General features: G+C 49.7%; 1 protein-coding gene across 2 annotated transcripts in view; it reads left to right on the plus strand.

The window, feature by feature from the left end:
* The first annotated feature begins 821 nt into the window (after window positions 1-821).
* Window positions 822-19,874, plus strand: part of RXRG (retinoid X receptor gamma) — a 36,028-nt gene continuing 16,975 nt past the window's right edge. Inside the window, exon 1 of one of the 2 annotated variants that reach the window (XM_085068515.1) lies at window positions 822-1,014. In XM_085068515.1, the coding sequence (XP_084924641.1) occupies window positions 918-1,014 (97 nt within the window). In that variant the 5' untranslated portion in view covers window positions 822-917. Of the gene's footprint in view, window positions 1,015-16,104; window positions 16,697-19,874 lie in introns of those variants that run through there. The other variant, XM_085068516.1, reaches the window with a different exon arrangement.

The raw sequence follows: 19,874 nt of genomic DNA on the forward strand, positions 1-19,874 counted from the left end.
CCCTTCACAACCCCGGTGGTGTTGACACAGCCTGAAGGGGAGCGCAAAGGAGATGAGATACCAAGATTATCAGTTCAGACAGAGGAGAGGAATGTTGTTTGCTTGTAGCTCTTCTCCATCAGGACTGGCAAAATCCAAACACGAGGGAAGATGTCTATGCATGGTTAGAGAATGTTACAGAGATAAGTGAGCACAGGAACAAAGCCAGGGGCTCTAACTTCACCACAAGAAAAACCGGTCACAGCACAGGCTGCTTGTTTTCTGAAAGCCTTCTGGAGACAAGGGTCTGTCCAGGTCACCTGTAAGAGCTAATGACACTGCCCAGGAATGTGTACAGAACATTGCTGCCTTCACACCTGCCCACATTGTCCTCAGACAGCTTCAGTGAGGCAAAACCAGCTCGGTCCAGTAACTGGAATCCAGAGGTGACGTGGCTAACACTGCCACCTTCTCAATGTTTGTTACCAGACAGAGTTGGTTCAGATGACAGAAAAAAGACAACTGGCAGAGAGAAGGAGGAAAGCAGAACTGAGACAGATGCTCAGACCGGATGGATGGCAGTTGTTTGCTTGTTTTTTTCCCTTTAGGAGCTGGGATTAGAAGAGAAGTTGCTTCCAGGAGACACTTTCTCAGCAGAGCTGCTTCAGACCGGCTGCTTTGGGTGGCAGGGCCTTTCCCAGGCAGCCTGTGCATCCAGCCCTCCCCAGCCCTCCCCCTGACATTGCAACATCTCCCGCTTTCCAAAGAGACAGGAGCCTGAAGAGCAAACACAGGAAACCCCAGCCCCGGTCAAGGTCTGGGAGGTAAATTTGTAACTTAGGGCAGATTGTGAAGATGCTGCTCTGTAATATGTAAACGCTCCTTTCTTTCTCCCACAGCCCAGCAGTGCTGAGGGAGCTGATCCCCAGCCTCCCTTCATGGTTGAGTCTGCTGGAGAGACAGGACACAGGTTGGAAATGCAGCCGGGCACGCAGGCTCCTTATTCCCTGGAGACAGGATCCTTCCCTCACTTCTGTAAGTCCTGCCCTGAGCCGGGTTCAGCTGTGGGCTGGGATAGCATAGCATTGTGAGCATTGCCAAGAGCTGTGGAGTGTGCCCAGCCTCCTGGGCATGCTGCTCCTTTAGCCATCAGTGCCGACTGAACAGAGCCTTGATGGGACTTGAATTCGGGTGCAGGTTTTGGAAAGAAACTCTCATAGCACTGTGCACATAGCACATTGAAGAGAGTCTGGACACTGGGAAAAGCTGAAGGTGTGATGGGACAGATGGGCTGGGAAAGGAAGTGGCAGCTTGGTCCTTGAAGGTCTCTGGTCTGATTTGGGGAAGGAAGATGGGCAAGATGAGCTCATGTTCCTCTGTGTTTGTTTCAGATGTGTGAATCTGTGCTTTTCTCCTACAGTGGAGGGAAAGAAAAGAGTTCAGAGTGTGGAAGGGGATGCTGTATTTACTGATGGCTTATACTAAAGGAGTTCTGGGGATCGGCTCATAAAGGTTAGAAAAGAACAGGTAGAAGTTACTCATAGAGCTAGTCAAGGATTTTCTATGAGAATAATACTTTTAACAAAGTGATGTTTCTCTAAAAATGGAACCTCTCCCTAGACAAATATTGATTTTGTCAAATATATTAACTATGTGTGTCTATGTACACAGAGAGAGAGAACTCCACTGGAAAACTGTCTTAATGGCCTAATTAATTTCAGATCCCTTTGAACCTCATTTGGGTTTTGACCTGATTCAATGTATTTCACCACCTCTGCTGCATGTGATCTTTTTGCAATATATGCGTGTCAATATTCTGACCAAAAGGAATATATTTACTTGCCTTTATGTATTTCTAAGTCACATAAAATATAAACCACTTTTGCTGCTTTATTAGTAAATATGTCACATATCCATATCAATATCAGGTTTAATGAGCATCAGCAGGTCTACTATTTACCTGATTCCTATATATCAGTGGCACAATGCTGGAACTGATCCAGTCAGATGCAAAGCAACCTTTGCACCAGTTCTGAACTCAGGGAATCAAAACCAACCTGTCTTGGGCAGATGTGTAAGTAAAGAACAGAGAGAAAATTATGTTCTTGTCTCTGAGCTTTAGAAAACTGTCTTGAGAGCCACAAAGGCATCCATCCCGCCAGCCTGCTTTCAGCCCTCAGGACGAAGGAAGGCTGCACAAGGTCCCTGTTTGTTGCTCAGCCCCAGTCTCAGTTTCAGGCTTAGTCCCCAGACTCTGTTGTCTGGAAGTGATCCACAGAGGATTTGTCACCAGCTGCAGCCAGCAGAGCCCAGAGATGAAGTGTAGCGTGTGCTGCCCAAACCAGCTTGCAGGTACTCACAGGCTGGCCCCTTCCACTCTGCATCTGTCAATAAAGTGAGCATCCTTCCCATCCTGACTTTTCCCAGCTGACCTTTTTAAGCCCAGTTGCAGGTTCTGCCCAATCTTCCCTTTGACAGCTCTGAAGATTCATTCTGAATGTTGCAGAGGCAGCTGGTTTAGGGGAGAGGTCTGCAACCTTTCCTGGGCAGGCCTGCCTTCCCCTTCCTCAGACAAGCTCACGCACACCCAAAAACACTCACAGGGAGCTGGGAGCTGCTGCCTTTACCACAGTCCCCTTCAGACAGCGAGCCTGGAGCTGGCATTTGCATGAGAAAGAAATGTCTGTGTGAAGTCAGGGAGCTGGGAAATCACAGGTGACTGGAACAGGAACAACTCCTACTGTAACTTTCATGTAACACCAGTGACCTCCAAGGGAGAAGGCTTTTATTGCTCGGCTACTCCTTGCAGTGGAGAGGGGACAGTAAAAGCACTTTAATTAGCTAATGAGAAAGGTTACTCCTAGGCTAGACCTAGAGTATTGTAGCAGGCATTACTGCAGTGACAGAAGTAGAGGAAAGGGTGGGTATGTGTTTGTTGCAGATATTTTCTGCTTCAGCTGAAGTCCCAAGGGCTTCTTTACCCACAGGATGAGGCTACAGGGTGGTTTGGAATTAGATTTCTCTTATCTTGCAGTGATCTTGCTTGGTTCCTTTTCTTACTCGGTTTCTTTTCTTGTTCGGTTTCTTTCCTTGCTCCTGCTGCAGTAGCCTGCTGGGGTGATTTGGAAGCTGAGCTGAAAGCCTTTACCATGTGCCTGCTGTAATGCCTGGCTCTGTAAGTCCCTTGCCTGGGCTAAGCAATAACTATGGCCCAGAAGGCACTGCCTCAGTGGGCTGCCCTTGGGAAAGGGAGAGGCAAAAGCTGTCTGGAGTAGGTTTCTCTGTGCCCTCTCCAGTGGCAAAGGGGCAGCACAGCAGCTCTGAAGGATCAGGATGCCAGTGCCAGCTCTGCCTCTTGATGCTGGTGGTTGCTGAGCACAGCTCTCTTGTCAGATGAGCCCTTCTGCCCTGTGGGGTTTTTGTAATGCTGTTTTTTCCTTTCTTGTTACAGTTTTTTAAGGGGAAGCCTTTGATATAGTTCTGGCAGAAATTGCTCTCACCTTGGCCTGCCTCTTCTGAGCTTTCTCCAGAAACATTGCTGGATCCTGAACAAGACATTTTGGTGCCAGGTTTTGGATGGTCCATTACCTGCCTGTGAGGGGTGGCAGAGGCGATGGCTACGTTGTGGGGAGGCCAAGCTGCCTCCACTCCCAACTGGAGAAGTCCTATGTCAGGAGTTTTACAAGGGCTTAATCTGTATTTTTGTTACAGCTTCTATTACTCTGGTTATATATGTGTTTATTACTAAAGTCTCTGTTTTCAGTGTTTAGAGGAAGAAAAGCTTTACACTGCAAATCCTGCAGGAGAAGCTGAGTTCAGAGACTGAGACAGGCTCAGGGGTGGATTCTTCTGTTGTTGGCACCAACCCTGCTAGGCTTGAGGGCACAAAGCCGAAGTGCACAAGGAATCTCAGTCTCCTTCTAAAAACAAACAAAATCTGAGTTTGCCATCCCTCAGCACCCTGGGGACTACATGGTGCGTCTGCTGCAAACCCTGAGCAGATGAAGCTGCCTGGGGAGTTTGGCTTTTCTGAGGTGCAGGCTCACTCCTTTCCCCTTGGGTCCATCTCTTTTAGATCCCCAGCTGAAAGGAAGGCAAAGATGTCTTGTCTGGGTGCTGAGGGCTATACTTGCTGGTCCTTTACACAGGAGCCAGCAGGGTTACAGGAGGATACAGCACAGTTTTGGGAGGAAGGCTGCCTTGATATCTGGCTGGCCCTGGGGGCAGGGAAGGGGTTAAAGCTCAGCCGTTCTGCCCAATCAGTCTGGCTTGCCTGTAATAACCAATTAACGAAGTGTAATTGTGCAAATCCATATGTGGCAGTAATTACCAGAGAGATTAATGGATTCCTTCCTTTCTAAGCGGACCCCACCGCAGCTTGCCAGCGTCCCCCCGCCACCTGAAAGGGTTTGGAGAGGGGGGAAAGAGGGAGCTGCTCTTCCCTGGACACTGTGTGATGAAGCCAAGCAGACAGGGAGGCCCTGTGGGGACTGCCCGGTGCTTGTTTAAATGACCCTTTTCATCTCCCTGCTTTCCTTACGTACAGCTCGCTGCTCCCTGGCTTGGACCCGGCCTCTTGAGGACAGTTCGTGCCCAGCCTGTTGGGGCCTGGGCTGCCTTGTCCCTGCCCTCCCCATTGTCCATTCATTCCCTGCTCCCTGTTCCCCTGTTTAGCCCTAATTGCTGCAGAATATCGCGTCTGTTTGCCCTCTTCTTTTGTAGCTTTGTTATTTTAGTTGCAATGGGTAATCCAGCAAACTGTTAAAGGCATACACGAGGCAAGGAGGGGACAGCAGGGCACTTGGGGCAGGTTTTCAGGCCAGGATATGGGGTTGCATTTGGGGAATGGCAGCTTGCAGGCCTGACACATGCTCTAGGGAGGGTTTTCTTAGGGATATGTGACCACAGAAGCCAAGAGTGGTCAAGTATGTGAATACTTCCCCCTCCAAACGCTCTGGGGGGGTGAAACAGGGCACCAAGTCCTGCTGAGAGAGGAGGAGGGGGCATTTGTGGAGCTGTCCCCTGGCAAATCACCACCTGGGCAGCACAGACTCCTCCACAGCTGCACCAACACCTTGGGCACTTGACATGCAAAGTGGTTTGTCCCACCCTGCACAGACTTGACTCCACATCACACACGTCTGAGCCCTGCTGACCCAACGGCTAGAGGGAGCTGGGAAGAGCTCAGCCCCGTTTCTGTGCTGGAGGATGCTCCCTGGTCCTGACAGGAATCTCGTGCAGAGCCTCAGCCCTGGGGAGGGCTGATGTGCTGGCCGGGGAGCCATCCGTCACCGGCCGCACGCACAGGGCTGCGGTGCCCCGGGGGTGGCTGTGCCTGCTCAGCAGGGGATGGGGCAGGTGGCCGGGGAGCCCTTCAGTGGGATGGCAGGGAGTGGTCACATCACATCTCACGTCAAGCATCCTCCCTGCCTTCCTCTCCTGGCTGAGAAAGGGATGCTGGGGTTTGAACCTGGGTCTGTGAATTTGTTTTATTTATTTGTTGGTTGGTTGGTTGGTTGGTTTGTGCTCTGTGTGTAGGCTGGGACTGGGACTTGGACTTGTGGGCCAGATGAGAGCTTGTCCTGGATGCTAAAAGCAGTCAGACAGAGCCAAGCCAAAGGTCCATCCATCTTGTAAATGATGGATGCTTCCAGGGAAGATAGAAGCAGAGTGTGTTCCAGTGTCCTTCCTCCAGCAGATACCTACCAGCAGCCTCTGCCCTGAGCTGCTCAGCATCTTCCATCACTGATAACCCTGCGGGTCCAGGACTGGCTGCCCCCAAATCTGTGATGATATCTGCACAGATATCCCTGCAGAGCATGTCTGGCCCTCGCCTGGCTGTTCTCTGGCAGCCCTTGCCCTGTTCACTGCCACATACATGGTGAGGGATGCAAATGACCTTTTTCTTGCTGCTGACTTATTGCAAAGGCCAGGAATGTGGCTGCTCTAAGGGAGTGGCTGTGCAAGGTGCTCATCAGAGACACAAGCAAGGCTCTTCTCCTAGGAAGGTTACAGATGGTGAGGGAGGTTTTGGGACATTCTTTCCTCGAGGTGATGGGAGTGCACAGAAAGGTGCAAGTTCCTAGAGGATTGGGAGAGGTGGAGAACACTGACTGAGATTCTGCCTTTGGGTCTGCTTGCTTGGGGTTCTGGGAGCCCACACAGATAGCTTGGTTTCCATGCAGGAAAAGGCACCAGGGCTGCTCTTGGGAATTCCAAACGGGATTGTTTTCTTTGTCAGAGAGGTGTGTCCATTGGTGTCAGCTGAGGCCCTGGGTTCCTTTAGCTCTTCCATTTCACCTAACCACAGGTGCCTCAATACTCTTCTTCCCTTGCTGCTGGGTCATCCTAGGTGGGAGGTTATGTGTGTCAAAGCATGGCATGTAAATGTATTTCCTGGGTCTACTCTGCTTGTGGGATCTTGAGGTGGCCCATGCCATGGGGGAGCAGCCTTTATGAAAAGCTTCCCACTGGGCACAGATGCCCAAGGAGATTCAGAGAAATATTTGGGGCACAGAGGAATGGATCTTACACAGTTTATGGTGTGCTTGAAGTTTTGGGTCCTTGCTGCCCTGGATTTTAGATGCCAGGGCTGCAAGATAGGTGTGATTTAAAAGCCTCATTAATTAAATGAGCTGTGCAGACTAATTTGTGTGGATATGGCTTGGCTCTTAAATGTCCAGAGTTGCCAGTGGGAACATCTATTGGCCTGTGCTAACTCCCAAACTGTGCTTGGGAACTATCTGATGGGAAATGCCAGCCTTTGTAACAATCAGGACAGACCCTGGGATTGTGCCCAAGGTCTGGTGAATTTATCAACTTTTGGTGATGTACTGCTGGTCTGAAAGGGACTGGGCTCCAGATTTTTCAGCTGGGTTATGTCTGGCTGGCAGAGAAGACAGCTCCATGGAGGAGCTGCTCTAGGATCTTCAGGGCTGCCTTTAGTAAGCTGACTTAAGTCAGTGCACATCAGTGCAGTGCCAGTACTTGAGCATGTCCACATCATCCCAGGTTATTTCTCTGTTTCTGCTGTGTAGAGGCTGCTCCTTCTGCTCAGAGGCTTGAAAGAACAGGGCCAAAATATGTGGGTGGTGCTCTTTTCTCTCTCTCTTTTCCTACTGGGAAGGGATTGAGGGGCAAGGAGCAGATATTTGACAGCAAATGTCATTCCACATCCCTGCAAATTCTTCACGTGCTTACTCCTTGCTACTGGGCTGTCTTGTGTGGTGTGGTCTGTCCTTGTCTTGATCCGGGGCTGCTCCTTTCTTTGGGGCATAGGGAATTTTGTCATGCTCCCATGGCTTTAAATACCAGTGGATTTTCCATTTGGTACAGGGGAACATGTGGCTTTTGAGAGGAGAATATGAAAGGCAATGGAGGGCATTGGTGAGGAAAGGGATGCTCACTGTAGCTGGCTCCTCACCCACCCCTCAGCTGCACAGGGAGGTGAAGGGATTTAAACATTTTCTGCAGGGAAACACTGAGAGGAGCCTATCTCGTGGGAGAACATTTTGGCTGCGTTTCATATTGTGTTTGTCTCCCTTTGGCTGCCACTGGAAGGTGAGTCCCAGGGGAAGGACAGCTGCTAGGACAGATGAGAATGTGTGTCTTTGCCTTGTCTTGTGTGGGCAAGGCAAAGATGTGGCTTGGTCCTCTGCATGTCAAACAGACTGGGCTAGCAGAGTCTTTACTGAAATTGGTTGTACCTATAAAAAGATGATCTCAAAATGAACCTGTTGCTTTTCTGTGAAGTGCAAATGTCTGCATGGCTTAGGGGACAGACACAAACTACTGAGAGGGGAGTGGTTTGTGCCACCAGTGGAGGCAGAGACAGTGAGGGCTAAGCTGAGATCTCTATATCCTCCTTCTCCGTTTTTTACTGCCAGCTAATGAAGGGATTCTTTGGGCTTTGTTCATCTTAAATTCATTTTATGCCTCTTGTGCTTGGGCAGCAAGGCTTGGGTTGTGTTTCATTTCTTCCAGTTGCCATGCCTAGGTTGTGTCTCTGGATCCAGTGTTTGTGGAGAGGCTGCATAGGCATGTCTGCACCAGAGCATGGACATGGCTGTATCTGTGGGCAAAGATGGGATCTTTACTGGATGCTTTACTGCTTGGGGGTCTGTGGTGTGTGGTTTTTTTCCTCTGCTGACTCAGAGGCATCATAAATGTGTGCTGGGAGCTTGCATGTGCAGAGTTGCTGGATCAGAGTATTTGGAGCAACAGAAACTTGTTCCAAGGCTTGCTTGAAACTCCTGAGTGGAATTCAGAAGACCAATCCCCAGGAGTATTGTGTCATTACAGAAACAGGAGATTTTTGTGCATGAGAGGAGACAGCAAAGCATTGAGAAACCTGTCTCTCCCTCCTTCAGGAGGGCACACTTGGTCTTTATTGATATTTAATTTCCTTCCTTGCTCTCAGGGGATCCAATGGACAGGAACAAATCGACTGTAAAAGGGGTTAATGTGCCAGTGGCACCTGCACAAATGAAGTGGAGGTGGGATCCAGGTGAGCTGTCTGGTTCCTGAGGAGCTCCAGGCATCCCGTGAAAGGGGCAGCATCCCACTGTGGCTTATAGAAAATGCCTCATTGACTGGAGCAAGGACTGAACTCTAAAGACAGGTGGCTGAGAAGTGCTGACTGGAGCTCTGCCTCAGTGATTTGGTGGATGTGGCTTTTGGGCCCTTGGTCCAGACCAGAAGCTCTATGGCCATGTGACTCATAGTGCTAATCTGGCATAAATGCCCTCACCTTCCTCAGATCTTTTCAAATTATTGTAATGGGCCCATTTGATAAGGCAGGCTTTTATCCTGGATCAGATATGCTGGCTGCCAGGGAGCAGATTCTGCTGGAGACATAATAGGAGACACAGGGGTGATCCAGAGAAAGCTGGAGCCCTCGCTGTGGCATTAATGTGACAGTGTGCAGTCAGATGCTCACACCTGATCCAGGCAGTGCTCTGTGCAGAAACCCAGTGTGAACAAGCTTGAAGCTGTGGCCTTCCTGCCTTGGAGAGAACATGGATTAGAAATCCAAAAGTAAATGCTGAGCTCCCCTCTCCCATGGCAGGACACAGAGGGGCCTGGGATTAGATGGCTATGATAGATATCAACTTTCTGGGCTTTTGGGACCTGGCTGCTGTGGCTGGAACCTTGGGGACTCATGGCTGTGCCCTCAGCCATGAAAGTACTGATGCTAGCTCTTGATGTGAAGCTGTTCCTCTTGGATGCCTCCATCCTTCCTCCCCTGAGAAAGGAGCTACTCCAAGCAGAAATAACCCCTGTTACCTTGAACTCCAGGATAGCCACGTTTGCCTGTCTGGTATAAATAGACCATCTGAGGCAGCTGGACGTGATGGAGATTGACAGGTTGTCTCTGGAGTTTTGCACTTGCTGAAGCAGGAGGAAATGTAAAAGCATGAACGTGGGGATGCACAGCATGAGAGCAGCAAGCAAAGCCCCCCAGCTGCACAGCAGGCTGTGGCTCCTGCCAGGGGGGATGCAGGTGGGGGCCCTTTGTGGCCATGCAAGGTCCAGCAGATGCCTTGTGTGTCACCCAGCTCAGGCTCTTGCCAAGGAAGGGAACAGTCTACTCACAGAAATCCAGGTTTCCTAGGAAAAATAGAATGAATGATGGAGCAGGATCAAGACAAAAAAAAAAAAGGGGGATAAAGTTTTCCAGAAGTTCTGAAGAGATAGGTATGGGGACCAAGTTTCACTTGAGTAGTTTGTTTCCAGGTAGTCAGAGAAGCCTCTAAAACAGTATTTCTTTGTGACTGAAGGGTCCTTTTAAATTTAATTTTTTTTTAATTTAAATTTTTAATTTTTTTAAAGTCCTTATACTACAAGCAATAATGTAGGGTTAACCTGGGTAAGGAACATCTTCTGTTGAAATGTTTTGTCTGAAAAATGGTTATTGTGGGAAAACTGGAAAATTGCATGGGCTGTGTCTTTCAAGATTTTTCTGAGAACTCTGTTTTTTTCTATTTTGGGAGATGAGGAAATCTTGGTAAGGGTGTAGTTTTCTTTGAAGGAAGATAACCTATCTGTTTTCAGGCACTTTGCAGTAAAGTCCCTGAACAGCAGGGTTAAAGATGGGCTTGTGTTTAAATGACAACCTGCATGTTCTCTGGTGCTCTGATTGGACAGTTTGCTTGCAGTTTGGTATCAAGGAGCTATCAAATGAGCCTTTCTTCACCTGTCTTTTGAATATCCCTTGCTGAACACCAAATGACCTGTCAAGGTGAACTTAAGAGTTGAATGTTCTTTTCCCAACTAAATCTCCTCTGGACATGTAGCCCTTTTGTCAGAGACCTTCTTTTGGACCTGACTGACTTTGCACATAGAAATCCTCACTTCACTCAGTGCTCATCCAACCTGGAATCCTGGTTTTATAGCACAGTTTGCTGCCTTGTACCATGGACAAGAGAAATAAGGTACTTACCTTGAAGTGTGAGGGATGGGTGACTCTCCCAGTCGGAATACTGCAGTTCCTTCTTTGTCCCTCTGATCTTTATTCCAGAAAAGGCAAAAAGGTGGGGTGACCTGTCTGAAAGCAGGGAGTGAGCCAAGAACTCACAAACTTTGAGCTTCCACTGCCTTGATCCAGCCATTGCTTCTTGACACAATGCACGCCCAAACTTCTCTGTAATGCAGCACAAATCCCCTGTATCATAGGCTTGCTTATTCCCTTGCAAGCCCAACCCAAAGCAATAGATGCTTTTGACAAAGGAGTATTTTTCCAGAGGATCCAAACGGCTACTTTTTTGGATCCACCTTCCCAGGGATACTTTGCTGCATTCTTTTCCATGACGCTACCGCTGCTGACCTTTCTGCTCTGGCAAGGGGGAGTCTCTGGGAAGCACATAGGCAGTGATTCTTCACCGTTACAAAGGCCGGGATTGTTGGCAGCTTGACGCCCCAGAAAGTGTCTAATTGACTTGACTCTCTCTAGCTGGGCTCCGAATGGATTTTCTGCCTCAGGATATCTCGGCGTTATAGTGGACCTGTTGTTTTTGCTGCCTGCATGATATTCAAAAGTGCATTGTTGGAGCAGAAAGCGTGAGTCAGAGCGGATGTGCCGAGGGAGCTGCCTGTCGCCCCGTGAGCCACTGCCAGCGCACAGGAGCGCGACGGGGTCACCTGCCAGCCGCACTGGGGGCTCCAGACTCTCTGGGAGCATCCCTGAGCGTCAGCTTGGCTTGATGGTACAGCTGACAGGCGTAAATCAGCCCTTTGTATCTCAAACAGGGAGTATTAGCATGAATTTCTGCCAGTTTAGCAATATTTGTCCTCTCCAGGGCATCTCCAGCGTGGCCTTGGTGCCAGGTGCCTTCTGGGCTGGGCAGAGGCCTCATCAGGTATCTCTGTCACCTTGGCACAAATGCCTGTGAGTGCTTTACCTTCATCTGTGTCAAAATGTGTAAGTGCCACCACTGGTGCCTGTCTGAGGAGGTAATTCCCTGCAGGATTGGGCAGCTGGGCTCTGCAACCAGCAAAGCTGCTGGAGGTGCTTAGGCAGGCGTAAGAGGATTCGGTGACACTGCTGATTAGTGTCGAGGGCCTCATTACGGTGCTGGTAATTGAAGGTCTCCCAAGGTTTAAACAGGCTGGGAATTATCTGCCCTCAGAGGCTGCGCTTGGCTGCATGGGACGGTGCTTCCTGCAAGGTAGGCAGTGCCCTCCCTGAAGCAGCCTGGCACTGGGGTGGTGGCCCTGGCCCTGAGATCTTGGGGATGGGACCCACACTGGGTGGCAGCTGTGGTGCTCAGGGTGAGAGAGGGAACACCTGGGGAGGAGAGGGCAGGCTGTGTTCCTGCAGGTGTGTTGGTGGTGCTGCTGTTTGAATGTGCTGCTGTTGATAATTGCATTAGCCCGATGGGGCTGTGGGCCTAATTTCATTAGCTTGGTGTCTGTGGTTATTGCTGGACATGAGAAAGGGCAGGGCTGGATGGGGAAGGGCTGATGCAGCAGCTCTTTTCCTCTCCATCTCCAGGGAGGCACCTTGCTTTTGGTGACTTTCGCCTGTACCACGCCAATGCCAACCAGTGCAACAGATGGATGGGGTTGGCTCAATCCACTTGTTAGCCTGGAGAAATCCACTTTCAAGTCGCTGCTCTGGCACTGACTTCCTGTTTGTCCCTGAGCAGGTCACCTGGTGTCTGTGTGTCCATCCTCGGAGGCCAGCAGGGAGGAGAATGGGCAATTTGGCTCCTGGGGCACTCAGCCTGGTAGCTCCTATTGCACCTCACTAGCCATATGAAGGGAGCCTCAGTTCTAATGCCAGCACCCCATGGGCAGTGGATTTTCCCAGGGATTCTGTCTCTCTGGAGCAGTGTGACAGGAGGAAGATGCACGTGCAGCTGGGTGATTATAAGAGCTGCAACCTTTATATTTGGCCATACATATGGCATCAGTATATACACAGACTGTCTTTGGCTTTAAACAGAGATGGGGTGGGGCTTAATGGAATTCTTGATCATGTTTGGGGTTTTCCTGGTTCAAGGGAAAGAGACCATATTTAATTTCTAGCTTTCCTGGTTCTGATGCAGAGTGGGATAAAATTAATCCCCTGTAGGCCTTCACATAGTCCTGCTCTGACTGATGCCCCCAGGTGTGGCTGCTGGGTGCCCATTGGCAGCACTGAGTCCATCTGGGTGCAGCATGGCAATGGTTTTCCTTCCTAAATTAACAGTGGCAGTCATAGTATCTCCTCCTTTTACACAACAACGAGGATGGGTGGTGGAATAAAAAGCATCCAATACTTTGAAGCTGTGAATTGTGCTATTCTACAAGAAGCTGAGAGGCTGCCTCTGTAAGGTCCTGCAGTACTGCTTTAGAGAGGCTGGGCTGGCTCCTGGAGTCTGTCACAGACTGATTTGGGTGCAGGGACTGGAACTTCTCCACGCTCCAAGATCCATGGTGGTCTCCTAAATTAATTGCCTGCTGCTTGAGTTGCCTGAGGAAAGGGCCTGGAGGGGTTTCCTTGAAGTTGCTCTGTGTGTGCATGTGTTCTGCAGTGCTAAGCACTCACTAACCCAGATCTGCTAAAAATCAATAAAGTAATCCACTTACTGCTTGGGACTGCCAACCTTTTTAAGGAGCTCAGAGCTGTTTTGTCTTCTTTCCTCTCCCAAAGAAAGAAAGGAGCTGTGCGGAAGGGGGTGCTGACAGAGCTGGTCTAAAATCAGGCTCTTTGCGCTGGGCAGATCAATAAAAATAATTCCCTACTAAAACTTCATTAGCGTGGAATTAGAGCTGCTGAGATGCCGCGTGGTGGGTAAGAATTAATGGTACTACTAAATCTCGGCACGGTTGGTGCTTAGAACGCAAAGCCGCTTCGCAGCTCACACCTCCCTGTTCCCAGAGCTGCCGGGGCTGAACGGAGCATGCAGCTGGCTCTGCCCCTGCTCTGTCCCACGGCTGCTTGGCAAGGGCACAAACCCTCTTGTTCAGCCTGAGGGCAAGGGACAAGCCGGGCTGGGCTGGTGGGGAGGTGTGACTCAAGCAGGTGGAAGCAAAACCGCTGTGCAAGAGTGGATTTGTCTCAAAACAGCATCTCAGTTCTGAGTGCTGGTGGGCACCTGGGGACCAGGGGGACATGGCCCCATTGCATCTCTGCATGGCTGCTGGACAGGCAGGCTTCCCATCATGCCAGAGCTTTCCCACGACACCAGATCAGAGAAACAACCTCTGGCAGGTCATGTGTGGGGCTGCACGAAGTCCCTCTCTTGTGTGGAAGTTTTGGGTCTTATTGAGTGTGTGTGTATGTGTGTGTGCGTGAAAAGTCACTTCTTTTGGAAGCAGTTTGTTTGCTGGGCTTTTTGATTGAAAAATGTTTCTTTCAGTCTTGTCACAGAGAAAAAAAGCTTGCCCTGCTGAGAAATCCAATTTTCCATCAGGAGATTGAAACAAACCACCTTGCAGCCTGTTCCTCAGCAGTGCCCTGCGTCTCTGCCTGCAGGGCATTGAGGTATCCCTGCCTTGTGCCTGGCTTTTGCTTCCTGCCCCTAACAAGGATCCCTGGCGTGTATTAAAGGACAGCACTGGAGGCAAAGCCAGAGTTATCCTGAAATAACAAACTTTGCCTACAGGTTAGAAATCCTTGAGGTTGCTGGGATTGACCCCATTTGGATTAGACAGGGTGGAATGTGGGCAGCCTCTCCTGAAACAGGAGCTGTGCCTACATCTCCTGCACCTGGATGTAGCTGTGAACACTTGCAGGACTGGCCTGGGCTGCAGACTTTTGCTGGGGATGTCCTTGTTGTATGTTGGGGTGGTGGCAGGGCAGGACACAGGCTCAGCTGAACAGGGAGAGGGACAGGACACAGCACCACACAGTCAGATGCTGCTGTGTTGTGCTCTCGTGCTGGTTATCAAACCCACTAGTCCCCCTTCCCAGAGCTCAAAACTTGTGGCCAGCAAGTGGGACATAGAAGCACTGGTGCTTGACTGCCTCTCCTCCTCTAAAACGGTTCTGCAGTGCCATTAATGTTTGTGCAAGAAAACAAATCAGATGTGAAAGGTGGCCAGATAGAAAATACAAGAGTGATCTCTGCTGTTTGTATTTCCCCTGCAGGACTGCAGTTGCTTGGTGTTTTTTTTTGCCTCAGTAGAACCTACTCTGAATACTGATCTCTTGTTTTCTTTTTTTAACTGTGAGGAAAAGACTGTGTGTGTAAACCTGGACCACAGCTAATGGGCTATACAGAATGCTGATACCACTGCCTGCAAACCTCCTTGCTCCTGACAGCAGGCAGGTTATCCATTTGTTCTGCTACGTGGAGATGCATTCCCAAATGTTAGGTTCCCATTCCCAGGTAGACTCCAAGTCCTGGAGCTGATCTGATGTACCTGCCACCCATATAGAGCTGTTCATCCATGTCATGGTGTCCTCCTGATATTGCACATTACCAAGTCCTCACATGCAGATGCAGAGCAGAAATTGGGGAAAAAATCCACCTTTTAAAAATAATTTAAAGGTTTTTAATATAAGGAAGGGAAAACCCTTTCCCTTGCTTAAACTCTAGCTAGAGATAAATGGATATGGCAATGTCTGAGAGCAAAGGAAGAAACAGAGCTAACAAGGGTAACCTTTCCCTCTCCCACACACATGATACCTCAGGGCTGACTGCACCTCAGTCAGTATCTGCCTGAACTGCTGCTGGGTGCTCTGAACAGCTCTGGGCTGGCATATTCCATGCCTTCCCCTTCCAGCATGCATGCTCAGTGCCAAAGGGCAAAATGGGCCTTGGGGTGACCTGGAGAGAGCCAAGTGCCAGAAGGCCCTTGAAGGATGCCAAACATCCTAATCTGCTCTTCCCTCTTTTTGTCTTGCTGCTTGCATGTCATGCTCCCCATGGTCCTCATGGTTCATGGTCTCCCTGGGAAGGCAAAGCTAGCCCTGAGCCCCCCTTCTCTGCCAGGTGGATGGGGCCAGTGACAGGTCTGCAACCCACCTCCTTCTCCAGCATGCATCTAAGGGCAGACCTCGGTCTCTCCGGCAAAATTCCTCCCTCCCCCATTCCTTTGAGGCTTCCCAGATCAGATACCAGAAACAGTGGCTGTGCTGCTGCCTGTATCCCTGCCTCTCCCCAGACTTGCATGGGTTTGGGTAGGGGTTTGCCAGGCAGGGAACTGGGACTGTTCCTGATTCGGAGTACCAGTCACTGGAGGAGGCAGTGCTGGAGACTGCATGTGGCTCTGCCCCAGCCTGCCAACTGGCTGCTTGTTTCTGCTTATTTCCACGATTTCCTGCAAAATTTCAGTGTCAGGGTGGCTGGGCACTAGACTGAAGTTGTGGATGTACATCTGGGGCTGTCTAAAGCCTACTGCACTCTGCTGCCGTGGCTGTGAGCTTTACTGACTGTATGCAGTGTGGATTGAGCCCTCCCCTGGCTCTCTCCTGTGCCCCACCTCTTCTCACCCCATGAAGCTTTAGCAACTGGTTAATGGTACTTCTCTGGTGTGGTCTGAGTGTTTTTTAACTCCTTTGGGTGGGGTGGGGATGAGAGTTGAGCTTCCAGGAAGGTCCTGGTCCTCCTCAGCCTTGGTTGCATTTCCTAGGGGTGACTGCAGTCCAGCACCACAGGGCTGTGACTTGATTTCAGGAGCACAGCTAAGGCATGGCTTGGTGTGGGATGGGAGTGTGGAACTCCTGTGGCCGAGGGCTTGTCTGTGCCTGGCCAGAGCAGCCACCCACATGGCCGGGGCTGGTGCAACTAATACACCGCATCGAGTCTCCACTGGTGGAAAAGCAAAGCACCCCCCTCCCTCCCCACGATGCTCCTCCCCTAAACAACTTAACCTCTCCCCCTCCTCCCAATTTCTGATCTATACCGGAGCCGTTGAGCATTGATTGGCGTGTTAGCCGGGCGATTATGCTCCCCGGCCGGTCCGCCGTGAATTCGCGGGGAGCCGAGACAGCTGAGCACGGGAGCCGGCGCTGAGCGGCGGAGAACAAGAGAATGTCTCATCCCGGCCAGCAGCTGCTGCCGGCGTGAAGCAAGGATGAGGCCACGGGAGGAGGCAGCTGCCCTGGCACCCTCCGAGAGCCCCTGCTCCTGCAGAGCCATGTCCCGACCCCGGCGGGCTGCGCTGCGCTCCGGGCAGCTTTGAAGTTAGAGGAGGCAGTTGTGTTTAGAAAGGCAAGCGATGAACTGAAGATTAAACATGTATGGGAATTATCCTCACTTCATTAAGTTTCCTGCAGGCTTTGGCAGTAAGTATTTTACTTGCGTTTGCAATCTGTGCCTTCTGGGTTAGGTGGAGGAACTGATCCCACAGTAGGATTGTGGGGGGTGTAAAGGGAATTTAAAAACGTGTTTAACCTAGCTCGGATGTGGCTGTAACGTACAGTGCCTGTGTGCTTGTGGTTGAAGCTGTCCTGTGGTTTTATGTGCTCTGAACTTCTGCACAGCCAAACCAGGCTGCCTGAAATTTTGCAGGCTTGAGTCAAACCACTACACTCTGCTTTGAAGTTTAGGGTATCGTTTGGGAGATGCACGTATATGTCTGTGTGTGGTGGCTTGAATCTCTTCATTGAAAGAACAGATCAAACCAAGTCAGCATCTTTCCAATTTCATTTTTATTAAGTTGTTGGGGGGAAAACTACTTTTGAAACATAAAACACCGCCCAAGAAAATCTTAAGAGGGCTATTTTCTTGCCTTGTGGCTGTCTCCTGCCCTTGTGACACAGATACCACCATAATCGTGTGAAGCTGTGTCAGATTAGCCAAGTGAGGCTGCCCAGGGAGACGGCGAAGGGCTGGGGCTTCGATACCCCTGCGCACAGCACCGTGAGCGAGCCCTGCTTGCAGGAGCCACAGCTGCTCTTGGGAAATGGACTTTGCAATTACTTGCTTGGTATTTTTATCTGAAGTTATTCCTCTTGCCCTGACGTGGGGATGTGCAGGGGGAATGGGTTGAGGAGCTGAGAGGTGTTCCCTGGCTGCAGCAGGGAGCAGGCAGGTTGGAGTGCTTGGCTGAGAGGGGCTGGGAGCAAAAACCTATTGACAAAAGTGCTGATGCTGCTCCAGGGAACTTAAAGTACATGGATGTGCAAAGTCTTAGTATCTCTGGGAAACTCCTCAAGTTGTTCCAGCCCTTCAAGGCAGATAAATGCCTCCAGGATTCACTCTGGAGGCCCCCAGGCTGTGTACATCGGCCTGTTATTTCTCTGCTAGAGAAGCTGTTTGTGCAGACATTGGATTGTACATGGGATGTTCCCGCTATGTGTGTATTTTTTTCCCCTCCCTCTTGCACCAGATGCTCACCTCTGGTAATTCTCCAGCTCCAGAAAAGTCATTGGTATTGCATCAAGTCATAGGCGAGTTTCACAAGCACTTGACTTTCTGAAATACCTTTTTAGGCTGTTTTTGCAGAAAAGAGATGACTCGTTGGGAGAATCTATTGCTCACTGATGTTTTTAAGGACCAAAGAAACACAAGCTGAACTCTCTCCCATTGCTGCAATAAGAGCGAAACAATAAAAATGTTATTTGTGTTCAATTTATTACTATTACAAATTTGCAATGAACTAAAAGAAAAGTGTCATTCAAGCTGATCTTCATAGGAACCAGGCAGAGATCCGTGTATGGACAAGGGTCACAGCACTCAGCAGAGCCTTTGGGAGATTTCTAGGGGAGGAAATTGGTAATGGGAGCAGAGGGATTTCTGTTCCACCAATAAAGGCGAAGGGACTGTTCTCCAACAGTTCAGTATATTGGGAGTTTAACTTCCATTTAAAGTATTAAACTGGTGTTTTAACCAGCTTCTAACTTGGTATTAGAAACAGAGGTGTATTCTGCAGGTGAACAGCTGACAGAGATAAAAAAGCATCAGCTAAATTTCGTTTGGGATGCTTTAAAACAGCCACTGTGGCCTGTCCTGTGCTTTTTGGATGCAGGTTTCCACTCACACCTACACTCCCCTCAAAGCTGGAGAGCTTCCATGTCCCTGAGACAGCTTGGTGATGTGGCAGCTCCCTCTCCTTTGGTGGTTGGGTCTGCAGAGAAGGATTTCTGGTTGGTTGAGAAAGCAATAGCTGCTCTGGCCATACAGCTTTAGGGGCTGCAGGCTGTGTGAGAGGGCAGTAAGGCTTTGAAGCAGGAGAGATCGTGGTGCCCACAGATGGAGGGGATGTATGGCAGCTTCCTACTGCCTTGGGTCCTCAGCATGAAGCTCATGCAGGCAACCTGCATCTCCATCAGGCCCACAATGTGTCTTTGGAAATAGCTGTGAAACTATTCCTGGTTGTGCATTAAGGGAACATCAGGATGCAAGGGCAGTGTCCACACTAAGCTGTCAGCTTGTAGCATTCATTGCACTGTGTTGCTGGAGGGCAAAGTTAAGGTGATGCGGCTTCCGCTGTTCAGTGTGTCTAGATCTTATTGTATACAGATTTCCTTTAGCTCTGAAATTCTGGGCTTCATTTGCAGCATAATGGCAAAAAAATACCAAACGTGTACTTGCTGTCTTTTTCTTTGCTTTACCTTAATTTTATTTGCATTCAGGTTAGCAGTAAGGTACATGTTTTCAATGGTGTGTATAACACTCACTTTGATGTTAAATGTCTGAGTAGCACCTCCAAATTTGTCTGATAAAGTACATACACAGCTTGGCCATAAGCACATGATTTGTGATGAGAAAAGGACAATCAGACTCCAAGGTGCTGCAGATGTGTTTGTAGAAGAGCAGGGAAAATGTTCAGATGAGTCACCTTTAGACATCTAAAGCAGAAGATATGTGCTAAGGCTGGGCTATAGGAGCAAAGAAAGGGCTTAAAAATGTGTTTTTATTCACCAGAAGGATGCATTTCACCCAAAGCCCAGCTCCCAGGGCAAGGAAAGATGCTGTGCTGGCTGTCCTCTCTCTCTGAGCACTCTCTGGCACAGTTGGTTGGGGACAAGAACTAACTTGGCTCCTCCACAAAGTCTCTTTTATTAGTACTCATGTAACTTGGCCTGTGGCCACACCACCTCCGGCTGCAATCTTGTCAGCTCTCCCAAGCAAAGCGGGGTTAGGCCAGGTCGTTTGGGGGATAGGGAGAGGAAAACCCAGATTGTGCCTGGAGTGGCTCTGCTGCCTGGCTGGCTGGCTGGCTGGCACCTTTTTCACATGGGATGGTCCCAGGTTTTCTGACCTGCAGGATGCTTTTTTCCCTGGATGTCATAGCTTGCTGTGTCTATTCCTGTAACTGTGGATGTGAAGATGGAAGAGAGCTCTTTGACCCAGCAAAGGTGTGAGAAAATCCAGTGACTGGGCAACTCCTCCATTTCAGAAAATACAATTTTAAGGGTTTTTAAAAAATTTTTCTTTTAAAGCAGGAGATACTTGCCTTCAATTGCCTGGGGCAGCCACAGACTGTAATGGGATCCTTTCTGATGAGGACCTGTAGCT

Source organism: Lichenostomus cassidix, chromosome 8, assembly GCF_008360975.1.
Source record: "Lichenostomus cassidix isolate B80296 chromosome 8, HeHo_3.0, whole genome shotgun sequence".
NCBI lineage: Eukaryota > Metazoa > Chordata > Aves > Passeriformes > Meliphagidae > Lichenostomus > Lichenostomus cassidix.